At 38.7% G+C, this 14666-nt stretch overlaps 1 protein-coding gene across 1 annotated transcript in view; it reads left to right on the forward strand.

Annotated features, from left to right (window-relative positions):
- LOC149921258 (neuronal acetylcholine receptor subunit alpha-10-like) overlaps positions 1 to 13239 on the forward strand; it is a 304760-nt gene extending 291521 nt beyond the window's left edge. Inside the window, exons 5-7 of the mRNA XM_090163313.1 lie at positions 242 to 422; positions 3134 to 3488; positions 12389 to 13239. Coding sequence (XP_090019439.1) covers positions 242 to 422; positions 3134 to 3488; positions 12389 to 13074 — 1222 coding nt within the window. The 3' untranslated portion in view covers positions 13075 to 13239. The remainder of the gene's footprint in view (positions 1 to 241; positions 423 to 3133; positions 3489 to 12388) is intronic.
- Positions 13240 to 14666: the final 1427 nt, after the last annotated feature.

The raw sequence follows: 14666 nt of genomic DNA on the forward strand, positions 1-14666 counted from the left end.
CCATTTCCCCTCTTCTTCGCACTTTCCCCTCCCCTTCCCACTTTTCCCTTATCATTTCCCCTCTTCTTCCCACTTTCCCCTCCCCTTCCCATTTTCCCCTCCCCTTCCCATTTTCCCCTCCCCTTCCCACTTTTCCCTTCCCCTTCCCACTTTTCCCCTCCCATTTTCCATCCCCACTTTTCCCTTCCCACTTTTCCCTCTCCGCTTTGTTCCACCTGTCCCCGTTCTTTGCCCCACGCAGCGCCGATGACTACACTCGGGGTTATATGAACAGCCGCGCCATGGTCAACCCCGACGGCAACGTTTTCTGGCCTCCCCCGACCAAATTCCGAAGTACTTGTCCCGTGGACGTCACCTACTTCCCCTTCGACGACCAAACGTGCATCATGAAACTGGGATCTTGGATTTATGATGGCCTACAGGTTCGTATTACCACCATTCAAGAAACCAAATTCTAGCTAATTCCATTTATATCCTTTTGAAGAATACCATCTTCATCGAAGTTATTTGGTTTTATAAGTTTCGGGATCCATAGAGCAAGATCGCGGAGAGGTCAGCGAACTAGCCTAACTCTGCCTTAGAACGAATAAGCGAGTTTCAATAACCGCACTGCCATCTATCGGCTTTAAAAATAACTAATAGGATGGTACTTGTCACAACTTGTCAGATATTATTGAAACTCGCTTATTGAAACCCGTTCGTCACGAGCGTTATCTGTTCCTGGTAGTGGGGGAAGGAAGTATATAGAAATTGAAATATTACAGTGTCTAGTCGCGTCATCTAAAGACCGTTAGTAGAAGTAAAATGATTTTTAACGCGTAAATTATGGTAAAGTCGGTCTTAACACTTTAGTACATAATATAATTTATGTTTAAATGTTGGAATATTGTGACAAATAATTAAAGCAACTGTCGGCTCTATCATTGCCACCGGTACTTCGAAAAGGCCCCGTTTATTAAAGATGGCCATGAATCTATCCGATTCTTCGAAAAAAATTGACTTTAGTGGAGAGTGTGGTGCCATCTATTAATGGCAAAGGAAGTTAACTTCAAAATAGTCAAATGATAACGTCGTCCAAGAGCCTTAGTGGATTATTATATTTAGACAACTTATACTTTATTTAGTGGGCCGTAACCTAAACAATATATCCCATGTAACAGATATTGTTTAAAATTTCTGTAATTTATGTCATTGACCAATTTACAAACGATCCAATCAACGCGAGGAATACCTATAAATACCCGCCATTTGGGTAAAAATGTAGCTTAACTAACTTGTTTTGATTACGACGATAGCGACATCTGTTGGAAAAATCGCTACTTGACGTCGAGCCGACACTTGCTTTAAGGAGACAAAATACCCTAAAATAATTAGTGTTATATAATTTTTTATATTTAGCTGGTTTTACTATTATAGATGGCGCGAAACAGCTGTTTTTCCAGCCCTGAAGCTGACGACCGAGTGGCGTTTTAAAACCTAGTGTGCGCCGACCTCTCAATATAAAGGTCCCATGTATAGCACTTTTTTTCTGAGTTGCTATAATTCGTCTAGTCATTTTGCAAGGTAATAAAGAGATCGCCAAAATTGGAAAATATAGAAATCAGTAATTATAATTATTATTAAAGATTTGATGGTAACACATTTTGAATGTAGATTGGCAGTCTGGGTTTTCGGTAGAGGATAGGTAGTGTAGCCCGCGACGCCAGTTTACTCCAATTCTGTCCTAGCGAATAGTTCGGGTACACATTTTACTCTAAATTAAACTATTTGCCTGCCAAACTAATTAACAAACTCAACTTTTGAGCAGACCACTATGCCTTTACAGAAGAGCAAACCCAATTACTCCTCTTTACTCTCACTTTTGAGGAGGAGTAGAAAGTGTAGTCCAAATCGCTGCTGCGCTTGTAGATTACAATGTAGAGTAATTTTCACACCGGAACAGTCGAATTGTTAGATTTAGGGTAAATCGTGTACATTTTTAGTTCCAGAACAAGAGGAAATTATCCACTTAAAATTACAGATTGGCGTAGTTTTAGGATAATGGTTAGTATTGTTTAGCAACCGCTGCTGTGAAAGTAAACCCAAAAGGTTCATGTACGTACCAAGAATGTATTTATTCCCACTGTCGGGAGCCGATTCTCACGGTTTCTGCCAATCCACCTCAGGGTTAAACTGCACCACATGTGGTGGCCGTGTATAGTCTCTCTAACAAGGAGACTACCCGAGGTGGTTATCACCGATTTTGTTGAAACTCGGGGGTTAGGTAGACCTTATGGTAGTACGAAAACTCCCAAAAGTTGCAACATTTGGGCTTTAGTTTTCCTATGGCAACCGAAAACGTTTGTAACCTCTCCATTTAAAAAAGCATGGGATTTTCTCGGTGACCCAATTTGAAAAATTTTACACAAAATTGGTCAATTTCATCTTTTTGAAAATTTAATTTTAAAATTTTTTTTTAAGTAAGTAAGTACCCTGTGATACTGAAAAAATCCCATGCTTTTTTAAATGGAGGTTTTTTCGTTTTGAGAAATCAAAAACATTTTCGGTTGTTATGGGAAAACGAAATCCCATTGCAACTTTTCCCTTTGGCAATTTTCGTTCTATCATAAGTTCTACCTAACCCCAGAGTTTCAACAAAATCGTTGATAACCAATTCGGATAGTCTCCTTGTAAGTAAAAATAAATACTTCCTTGTGGCACCATGGAGGAAGAAACTACTATCCTGGAGAGGAAAAGAAGGCGAGCGAACAGCGGCACAATTGACCCTTGTGCGTAGTATAGTGTCTTCACCTATGATTGAACGGAATAACTATAAAAGGCTTCAAAAGTCGCTTGATGACTTAGGCCTAAGGTGGTGCCTTGGGTATTAGCCTAGCTGATTATTATTATTATTATTATTATTATTATTAACTTTGTAAAAATTCCGTAACTTGGCTGTCTTAAAATAGAAGTCGCTAAAAGCCTAAAATCCAGGCGTAGCGCTTGGCGCCTCTAGCGGATTTTCGTGCCGCACTTCCAACAATCGGCCCGTGCTAGAGGTATCGTATTTACCTCTCCAGAAGTAGTTTCTTCCTCCATGGTGGTACGTACCGCGGGGTGTAATACGGTATGGTGATTCCGTGGATGTTGGCAGGTGGACGTGATGAACCGGACGTCGGCGGTCGACCTGGATAATTACGTGGCGAACGGTGAGTGGGAGTTGCTGGAGGCGCGGCTGGTGCGCAACGTGGTGCGCTACCCGTGCTGCCCGGAGCCGTTCCCGGACGTGACCATTACCCTGGTGATCCGGCGCAAGACGCTCTACTACATGTACAACGTGGTCATGCCCTGCATGATGATGTCCGTGCTGACGCTGCTGGTGTTCTGCTTGCCGCCGGACTCCGGGGAGAAGATCGCCCTGGGAGTAACCGTGCTTCTGGCCTTTTCCGTCTTCATGCTGGCCATCGCCGAGAAAATGCCCGAGACCTCCGAATCCATCCCTCTTCTTGGTAACTATTGACACACTCTTCTTTTCCCATCTCTCGTGTCGTTTTCTTTTCCCATCTCTCTCTCTCTCTCTCTCTCTCTCGTCTCGTTTTCTTTTCCCATCTCTTTCGTGTCGTTTTCTTTTCCCATCGCTCTCTCGTGTCGTTTTCTCGTTATTAACAATATCATGAATGCATTCGCGTACCTAGAAATACGGCAGCTAGGAGCAACCAAGGATCCTATATGTTAGAAGGATAGGTAACCCTAGAGGTCGGGGACGGTTAAACATTATCCATGATTAAATTGATTTTTTTCGGGGGGAAAATGTAAACAAAGAAATTTACCGGTTAATATTTCAGAGAATGATTAAAAAACATGTATTATTCGTAAAATTTGAGCTTTTTATCGAAAAAACGTCGTTTTTCCATTAATTTTACAAATTTATCAAAAAATTAATCGGATAATAGAGAAATATAAATTACTTGATCAAAACGTTTTACAGTGTGTTCAAAACGCCGGCAGCGCCGTCGATATTAAGAGAGCCTCTAAACGTGGGACGTCTTGTTTCTATTCCCTCAAGGACAAATTTTGGCGGTGCTTCCTCCATGTTTTGTCCTTGACGGAATCTAAAGACGGATTCTCTATCGCGCATGACCCACCGACGGCGCTGCCATTTTTTCGTCCCTCGCCTCATATCCTTCTAACATATAGGATCCTTGGAGCAACAAACACCAGGAGAACGCGGCTAGCCTTTAAACACGCTATCGCAGTGTTGTGTACAATTTTTATTGGGCGAGCCTTTTCGCTGAACGTTCTAAGTAAAGGGGGAAGACAATTTCCGGATTTTCCCCTCCGGCGCTAAAGCGTCTAACTAATGAAAAATGTACGCAAGAAAATGCACGACTTTGGACGGGTTGCGGTCTCCTTGTGTGGAGTGCTGTGTTTGTTGCTTTTAGATGGCAGCGTAGTGCTGCCTTTGGTACTATCATCGCGGTAATTGCTAGTGTAGGCATTGCCCCCTGGATTAAGAGAAGGCCTAGAAATCGTTTTTCTACAGGGGGCGGCAAACATTTTTTACACGCTCGCGAAACACTCAGTAGATGGCGCGTTTTCCAACCTTTATATCGAGATGATCAAGGCGGAAATTTTAAATATTATCGCATAAGCCAATGCCCTTAAGCAATAGCAGCCGATCTTTCGCTGTCAGCCTGACTTGATGACGTCAAAATGAAAAGATCTAGGGCCATATTTCGGCCAACAGAGGCATAAAACTAAAATTGATTTTGCCAGTTTCAAAAATTCAATACCTGGCCATTTCTAGGACTTCTCTTAATCCAGAGGGCAATGGTGTAGGGAACTGTTGGCTCGCGTGGCATGAAGGGCTTGCTACCACCCTCCTACTCATTGTAAGGCATTAAAAGTCGCTAGATGACTTGGGCCTAAGGTGGTGCCTTGGGTATTGGCCTAGCTGATTATTATTATTATACTTCGTAGCGAAAGTTAGTCCGCTAATAATATTTTTTTCACAAATACAAATTGGCAGGCATTTGCAATGAGACTAAACCTGAGGAACCGGGTTCGATTCCGTTTTGAGGTTAATAGTGAGCTGTTGGCTCGCTTGGCAAGAAGAGCTTGCCAACACTCTCGTACGCGTTGTAACCCAACCTGTGGTGGTGCCTTGCCTATTACACTATCTGGTTATTTATTTTTTAATTTACAAACACAAAATACAGATAATTTTAAAATAACTAAATTTTAATAACACCACGTTAACATAGATGGTCAGGGTCGTGAAAAATCGAAAAAACACGGGCTTTTACGCTACAATACCATATTTCTAGATACATGAATGCATTCTTACCGGTAGCGTTTTATTCTTTGATTTTCACTCCTTGAAACACCTTAGTTTATCTCTTATTTTTGCCATGTGAAACATAAATATTTTCTTTAATGATCCCCTTCTTCAAGCGATATGACGTAACGGACGTCAAGTTCTGTCATTAAAATAAGGTTTAAAAGTGGTTCCTAGATGAAAAAGGGCACGTTGAGCTCGAAGCAATGGTACGAACTCGACCAACAAACGGCTATTTTTGGCGAAATGGCTCCAATTTACAAACGATGTACTCAATATAGCCGGAAAAGCAGTAAACTCTTAACTAACACGAACACACCGAGTTGTAAAAAATTGTTTTAATTACGCCATACTTGTAGTTTTGCCATTAGAGGGCGTGTTTTATTTCAAATTGTGTTTAATTTGCTGCACAAAATTAACTAAAATTAAAGTCTATTATTTTTGAAACGAATACAAAGAGTTCGAGGTAAAAGTGTTACCAAAGTTATTTAACTTGTAGGAGGTTCGATTACGACGCCATACCAATAGTAAAAACGGCTGTTTCACAATAGAGTAGTATCAACTCGTAGCTTTGGCCATTGCCGCCATTTCAGGCGCGTTTTTTTCTCTATAGGAAAAAGTATGGGTGACGTTGCGTGATGTAGCACTGACACTACTCTATAAGTCAGACTTTATCTCCCCCCCCCCCCCCCACATGGGTGAAGTAATGGGATTTTACATTGATTGTCAACAACTCCCTCTATAGCAGAAAAATTTAAAAATAAGAAAACAATGGAATAGTGTGGTTCATTATTTATTAAAATAATTTAATAAAATTTATTTACATTTATAATTTAAAAAATAAATATTTTTAATAAATATTTATTTAAATTTTGTGCTGTCTCTACTCATTGTAAATAGCCTAGATGGCGTTCCTGCGCAATAACGATAAAAAGGGGGGAAATTGTGGAAATCAAGTCTGACTTACGGGTGCTATTCGAACGTTTCCGTAATCCAACCTGCCAAAGTTGAATAACCATGGTATTACTAGTACTTTTCACACACGTATATAAAATTTCTGAGAGCACGGATAATGTTTAGGAAATAATTAACATAATTTAAATAACTTAAAGGAGGCTAGTTATCATCACGTATTACAACGATTTTGACTAAATATATTCCTTGTTGAAACTGATGCGGAATTACAGGAATGGGACGTTGTGACAGCGAGGTTGGAACAGGCTCTGGAGGCTACACTCCGTCGGCATGGCCTAGTTGCGATATTTCTCCCAAAACATTGCTGTTTAAACCTTTAATTAGATGCTGCATAAAGGAGGACTTCTATATATAAGGATAGCTATGAATACTGAAGCAATACTACTCACAATGGTTTCCATCCCACAGAGAGCTTTGTCGTAATTAGTGTTAGGAATACGCGAGGCTATAATTCAAATAATGTTGAGGTTCTATTTTTCTCTTCAAATACTTGAATTTATTTAAATTATACCAGAAGTTTACGACATATCGCTTAGGATAATATTATCTTCTATAAAATCAACTGGAAAAACTTTTTCTAAATTAAATATAAATAAAATAAGGCTTAAATCATAAGTTAATTAATTACTATATCCCTAGTAATTAAATAAATATGTCAAAATATATATCTTCCCACAGTGGGAGTATTACCTTTTCCAAAAGTGACATAATTATCAAAAGTGTGTCAATCGGACCTATTTCTTAATGAATATTACGAGCGAAATACAAGTTGGGAGGGGAGAAGGGAAAGTATGCCTTGGGGAGGAAACTAAGTTAAAACCAACAAATAACGCCTCGTAGTGAGGAACGGAGGAACTAAGAAGCACTGGTCAAAGTTGGTGTATTTTTGATTTTTCGTCGTTCTGCGGAGACGCTATCGCCATCTACCTACGATATAATACATTCATTCATTAAACCTTTAGCATACGAGAGTACAGGGATTGTCACACTTTTGGTAATTATGTCACTTTTGCCTTTTCTTGGTTTAGCAAAATAATGTATCCCATTCAAATGATTTTACAATGATAATATGATCAAACTAAATAATTATTACCTTAATTGGTTTCCCCTTTAGAATACTTAATTTTTTGGACGTTTTTTAAGTGCAAAAAACAAATAAATATCATGTATTAGGTTTTTCCATGGTGCTATTGCATTTTTCGTTATGGCAAAACAATATAATTTCCTTATAAAAAAAATTCTAGAGGGCGTCAGTTCCCTAATAAATATATTTTATTAGCACCATCTGGTTTCTTTTATAATAAACGGCTTGATTTATTTTAAACAATAAATTAACTAATAAAAAAAAACCTAAAATATATCGAATTTTCCCCTTTAATTTTTAAGACCATCAGCCAAAGCGTTTCGTGGCTTGTTTTATTTGACTCTCGATGGATTAACCAAAAATGAATGTAGGAAATTTTATTGTTCTATGTTGCGTTGGGGTCATAAAATCGGAAATTGTTGTGTTGCGCACTGTAAATTTGCGAAAGATAAACGATTATTTACAACCCGTTGCGTTGAATATCCGGTACAAAATTTATTTCAAATTCATACCTCAATACGAAAAAAAAAAAATTTAATCTGCTCACGGGACTTTTAGCCAAAGTTTTTTTTTGGAACCCGGATGATCGTAACTTTAAATAGGGAATTATTTTAAAATTTTCACGGAGATTTAAGGGCATATAAATAATCAAAACTCAAGTGGATATCAAAGTTATCCTTTAATTAAATCGCGCAAAAAACTATAATGGATAGAATAGAAATAGGAAGAAGAATTATAGAATTTATTTGGGTCAAGGGGCAGGTCACTTCCATTTTGGGTGCGTCTTAATCATAGTAAAATGATTAAATCAGAGTAATCAAGATTAAAAAATCTAATCAAGATTAGAAAATCTAATCACGATTTAAACGAGATTTAATCATTCTAATCATGATCTAATCTTTTAATCAGGATTTAATCATTTAAACGATATTTAATCATTCTAATCATGATCTAATCTTGTTAATTAGATTTAATCATTGTAATTAGATTTAATCATTTTAATCACGATTTAAGCAATATAATCGGTCGAATCAAGAATTTATCATTAAAATCAAAACTAAAGTACGATTTAATCATACTAATCACGATATAATTTTTAAATCAGGATTTAATCATTTTAAACATATTTAATCATTTTCAACAGATTTAATCATTTTAAACAGATTTAATCATTTTAAACAGATTTAATCATTTTAAACAGATTTAATCATTTTAATCAGATTTAATCATTTAATCATTTTAAACAGATTTAATCATTTTAATCAGATTTAATCATTTAATCATGATTAAATCAGATTTAAACATTCTAATCATGATTAAACGTAATTTAATCAACTTAATCGTGATTAAACGTAATTTAATCAACTTAATCGTGATTAAACGTAATTTAATCAACTTAATCGTGATTAAATTGAATTTAATCAAAATAATCACGATTAAATCTGATTTAATCTTTTGAGGGGTGCGTCGTTAATCAAGGAAGTGACCTGCCCATCGATTTGGGTCCGTTTATTGGGAAAATATGAAACCCAAATTGCACCTCCAAGATTGAAAAGTAACTTCTAAATTAGCATTAGGAAATTTAAATATGAAAGTCAAAGTACCAATAAAGGTGTGCATAAATCTATAATTTAATTTTTTATTTATTTAAATGTTAAACTCGCCCTTTTAAAGTGGCTAAGGCCCAGATATCAAAGCGTTAAATATTAATTTAATCTATTTAATTTCGAAGCAATATGTAATTTTTTAAAGGTAGCTGCGTTTTCCCAGGCCGTACTCACCCACTATTAAAGACGGTGGTAGATTTTAACTCGAACTCTTTGTATTGACTTTTTTCACACCAAAGTATTTGCTCTGCAAATATGGTTATGGGTGTACTGTTAGTATGCAGCAAGAAAAATACGTTCTTTAATTTAGTATTTTTTAAGTCTCCTGTCAGAAGATTGATTTTTTCCTGGTCTAAATTATTTACATAAAATTAAAAATGAATAATAGGGTTCCTCTACAGAAGTAAACTTCACAGTTTGGAACAATAGCCCCGCCACATGTTTTCCACTTTTTAGTTTCACTTTACCAACGCACTTACTAAGGGGAACCTAATGGGGCAAAAATTATTAGCCGCAAATAATTAATTTTAAAGTTATACTAATTTTAAAGATGTACGAACCGAACGTTTTTTTTTAATAATAATAATAATCAGCTAGGCTAATACCCAAGGCACCACCTTAGGCCTAAGTCATCATGCAACTTTTGAAGCCCTTAATTCAGGTGGCCGGGTTACAATGCGTAGGAGGGTGGTGGCAAGCCCTGCATGCCACACGATCGAGCCAACAGCTCCCTACACTAACTATTACCGTTAGGCCTAAACGCCGGTATATTTTTGGTCAAACGCCGCCGCCGACCCATATCAGATCGGCGCAGGCCTCTAGCCAATACTTCGTTTACGAGTCCAGTTTTACTTTTAGTTTACACGTACAAAAATCTCGAAATATGTCGTATTTTCCGTGGTAAAAATTGATGGCAAGTAACAATGTTACATTTATCATACCTTTCTAAATAATAAATTGCGGTTAAAACTTTTTGCATTATTGTAATCCTTTTGTTTTTTTAATGCGAAACATTATTTTTCGGGAATTAATACTTAAGGAGATATATTTAATGGGGTTTATATATGCACCCATGATGATTATAAGAACGGGGCTGGGGGAGGGGCACCGGTCCGGCCCTCCAGCGCGGCGCTCTAGCGAAGTGAGTGCGCGGCGCCGTCAGGCGCCAATGCTTAGTCTTTGGGCAATTTTTAATTATCTTTTTAAATAATACTTTACGGGGAATAATTTTTTGCACCATTGGAATCTCCTTAAAAAGTACTTTAAGGGGGGTCGAGAAAGGGGAGCAAAGGGAGTGGCGGGGCTATTGTTCCAATTTATAGTTTTACTTACACAACTACAATGAAATTCTTATTTTAATTTCACTGTTTCCTTAATTTTTAAAACTCAATTTTATAAATATTGTCTTTTCGTCTCTAGGTGCTAAACGTAAAATGTAAATGAGCTGTTTTTATACCACCGTACCACGGTTGACAACACAAAAAACCTTTTGTTCGGTTGAAAAAGAGCTATTCCTACTTCGGCGATGCTTTTCAAATTGAGCATTGACACTTTTAGCCTGACACCTAGCGACAAAAATAATTAAAAAAAATTATAATTATTTCCGAAAGTAGCGAAATTTCTTCATGAAATTTTGCCTCTCACCTTCTTTTTTAATACATCCGGACAACTTTGAAATCCGCCAACTTCTTTAGGCCGATACACATTTTCAAGGGAAAAGATCGTTTCACAGGGGCAACGCCATTAAAGTCCGATTTTTTAATAATCGAAGCCACCAAAAAATTTTAAATTAGTTAAAACGCAAAAAGATAACTTTTCTCATTTCTTTTATTCCGAATGTAATCTGTGTTTTTACATCACATGAAATAGTGTTAGAAGTTGGTTTTTTATTTGTAATAAATAAATCTGTATTTCCTTCCCGCCAAAACGTTTAAATTGGCACCATCTAGTATAAACCAAGGATAATAGCTAAAGGATACGAAATGGCGAAGCGAGCTCGTACCTCTCTCGTCTCCCCCGACGGTTCGATGGGGTGGGTGGAAAAAGGGGGGATGGCATCCTGGTAAAACGCTAGCTGTCCTTGCTGTTGCCACCTACAGGCCAAAATCTGCGATTCTTGGCGCCAAGGTCAAGTGGCGGGATAGCTTTAAAACTTTTAACTTTAACGGCGATTTGATTTGAGCTTTGATTTAAATAGTTCTTTTGTAAAATGGGAAAATACTGTGTGTTTAGTAAGTGGAAAAATTATGATAAGTCTAAACTGTCCTGTAGTCGGGGGATAAAATATTATCAAAAAGCCTAGAAAAATGTATAAGATCGATTAAGGCGATTAATAAAATGGATATTAGTACTCATTATGATGTGAAACCGCATCATTATTTTTTTTTTTTTTTTGAGATACACACACATCAGTGTCGACCCGAGGCCTTAGACACCAGCACACACACAATAACTGATTAATCAGGGCGAGATATGTGTAACGGCCACGCCAACGGGGGGATACGTGGGGACAGGGGTGGGGACACCCTTGGCGGAAGTATTCAGACCACCCGTTAGGGGATTGGTGGTCGTCCTCACACGGCCATCCACAAACTCTGCCTCCCGGACGCCTGGGATTACAGGAGTGAGCCACTACTCCCGGCTAACCGCATCATTATGTATGCTCTCTTCATTTTAACGGTGCGACAAAACTAAGGATATTTTCAAATATCCTTAGTAGAGAGGGCGCTACAAAGTGGTCTTACCACGATCATACACATTCCCCCTTTTTTAGTCCCCCCTTTTCTCCCAACTTGTGGGAGTGAAACTATTACGGAAGGGGAGCGAATATCGCGGGTTATTTCGTATCCTTTAGCTATTAGCTATTATCCTTGTATAAACAAAGGCAACAAAATCGAACCTCTAAAGCCGCGTTCACACCTACCCTCTGCAACGATGCGAGTGCTCCCGCAACGTTTGTATCCCGTCGTGTGAACAGTGACCGTTCATCGATTTGGTTTTTGTGAACCATGAGCCTTTTTTTTACTAAAATCGTCAATCGTGATCTTTTTGATTAGAAGAAAATGTCTCGCAATATTTTGTCTAATTGTTTAATAAATCCAACAAATTTCTTCTGGGTGCATTAGTTTTTAATTATAATGTTCTGAAACGGCACCCAAATGCGTGAGCAGACTAACTCCTAATTATATTTCTATACTACACGTGCCCAATTTTCTTCAAAACTCACTGGAAATCAAACGCGTCAACAAAAACATTTCCAAACGCTAAGAACCGCAGCGAGATCGAAACGAGGCAAAATGTTTCCGAGGGTACGTGTGAACGAGGCTTATGGGCTTCGCTCTAAACGTGATCGATCTATTCCAGCCAATTGGGAGTGCGTAAAACGAGTGGGTGTCTTTGTCTCAGGTATCTACTTGACGGCGGTGATGGCAATCACTTCGATCTCGGTGGTGATGACGGTGATCGTGCTGAACTTCCACTACCGGGGCCCGAACCGCCGCGAAGTGCCTTCCTGGATGCGCCGCCTGATCCTCGACTTGATCGCCTCGTGCACGTGCGTCAAGTACAAGAACCCCTCGAAGAACAACGGTCCTCATTGCGGCGGCGATTCGTACCTTCTCAAGGACTTGGGCTCGGCGAGTAACGGCTACCGAGGGCAAACCAGCGACGGTTGCCGTCTCAACATCGAAGCCTTGCACGAGGAACTGCGCGACTCCACCGAGTTCTCCAGCACCGAGTCGCTGACCAACGCCAATCTCAACGACTTCGTGCTGAACGCGAAACACAGAGCTCGCTGTACGCGGAGTCACCACCATCACTGCGTACCGGGTACCAGCGGTTCCGGTTTGGGTGGCTCCGGTTCCGGCGGTACCGCCAATCGCGTGCAGGACGAGATCCTGCGGACACTGCGGTACTTGCTGGCGAGGCAGGAGCAGGAGGACCATTACACGAGGACGGTGAACGAATGGAGGCAGATTGCCATCGTGATCGATAGATTGCTGTTTTGGATCTTTTTCGTGGTGACTTTGGTGTCCTCGCTTCTGTTTTTAGTGCTCATTCCCGTGCAACGCCGCGGGACCAAGTTCGTTTAGAGGCACCGACGAGTCGCTAGTTATACGTCGACCGCTCACGTTGACGGAGTGTCAGACACTTTGGATCTTTGGACGAGTTATTTGTTTGGGTGTGCGTCTTGGTTCGATAGACCTTTGAGATTTTAATCCTCTCCCAATTTCCTAGTGGCTATTTTTAGAAACTATTACGGTCGTTTCCCTTACGTCACTGGAAATATACGCGTCTCTTCTAAATTCCTTATTTGGTTTAACAGCGACCTCGCGAGTGGTCGATAAAAAAAATGTTACTTTAATTATGGTAGAAAAATCCAATTTTAGAGTCGTTGATTTACCAAAGATCGAACAAGGGTCCGAAAACTCCCTCTGGCTGAGACCGAGGCCGAGGGTTTAAAAATGTTCGGCCGAGGCCACAGTTGAACAAAATTGTGTGCAAAAATAAATAAATACTTAAAAAGAATACAAAACAAAATATAGATTTATTTAGAGCTCGACCAAGGGTATTTTATTTATCGAATAAAAACACATTTGTTCGATCCTTGGTTGTTACCTACAATTTCAAGATTTGAATAGTCAAGCATTAGTACAAGTCTTTTACTACTAATATCTGGATTAATCTAATATCTCTGGTATAATCACACCGCCATCTATCGACTTAAAAACTAAATATGACGAGGTTACTGTTCACAACAGGGGGGAAGCCTAACAAGGAGACATCCCGAAGTGTAACCCACCGATTTTGTTCAAACTCGGGGGATTGGTAGACCTTCGTGTATCATGAAAAATACTAAAGGGAATTTATTCAATGGGCAACCGTTTTGCCATGGCAACGAAAAATGTTTTTGACAACAAAAAATTTAAATTTTCCCATTGAAAATAACATGGGATTCTGACCGATTCCTAGGGTCAAATTTTAACAAATTTCAAAAATTCGAAAATGCCAAAAATAGAAAAAGTAGATAAAAATTGACAAAAAAAACATCAAAATTGATCAACTTTTGATCAATTTGAGGTCAAAATCCCATGTTATTTTCAATGGGAAAATTTAATATTTTGTGTTGTCAAAAACATTTTTCGTTGCCATGGCAAAACGGTTGCCCATTGAATAAATTCCCTTTAGGATTTTTCATGATTCATGAACGTCTACCAATCCCCCGAGTTTGAACAAAATCGGTGGGTTACACTTCGGGATGTCTCCTTGTAAGTGGACGTCATCACTAATGTAGATTCTTATTATGTCAAGGTATCATCTTCGTCTGGTTTACATTAGGTGCAAAACTAAACCACAAGGGTGTGTCTCACGAATGCGCAGTTTGACGAAAAAGCAGATGTTAATGTAACTTTGACGTCATACCTCAGCGACCGATGACGTCAGGCTAGGATCCACCTATACTCGAAATTAATGCTACCTGAACTGCTAAAGTGGTTTGCATTAATCGTTACTGAATATCCGTAGTTTTCGCTAATGCTATTAGGTAACATTGCTTTGAGAGTGAAACGCCGTTAAAAGTACCACCCTATTAGTTATTTTTAAGACCAATAGATGGCGGCACGATTAATGAAATTAACTTATTTGATTAACCTCTAAAGTGCTGTAGTAATTATTTCATTTTCTA

This window comes from Leiobunum rupestre, chromosome 11, assembly GCF_980474605.1.
Source record: "Leiobunum rupestre chromosome 11, qqLeiRupe1.1.hap1, whole genome shotgun sequence".
Lineage (NCBI taxonomy): Eukaryota > Metazoa > Arthropoda > Arachnida > Opiliones > Sclerosomatidae > Leiobunum > Leiobunum rupestre.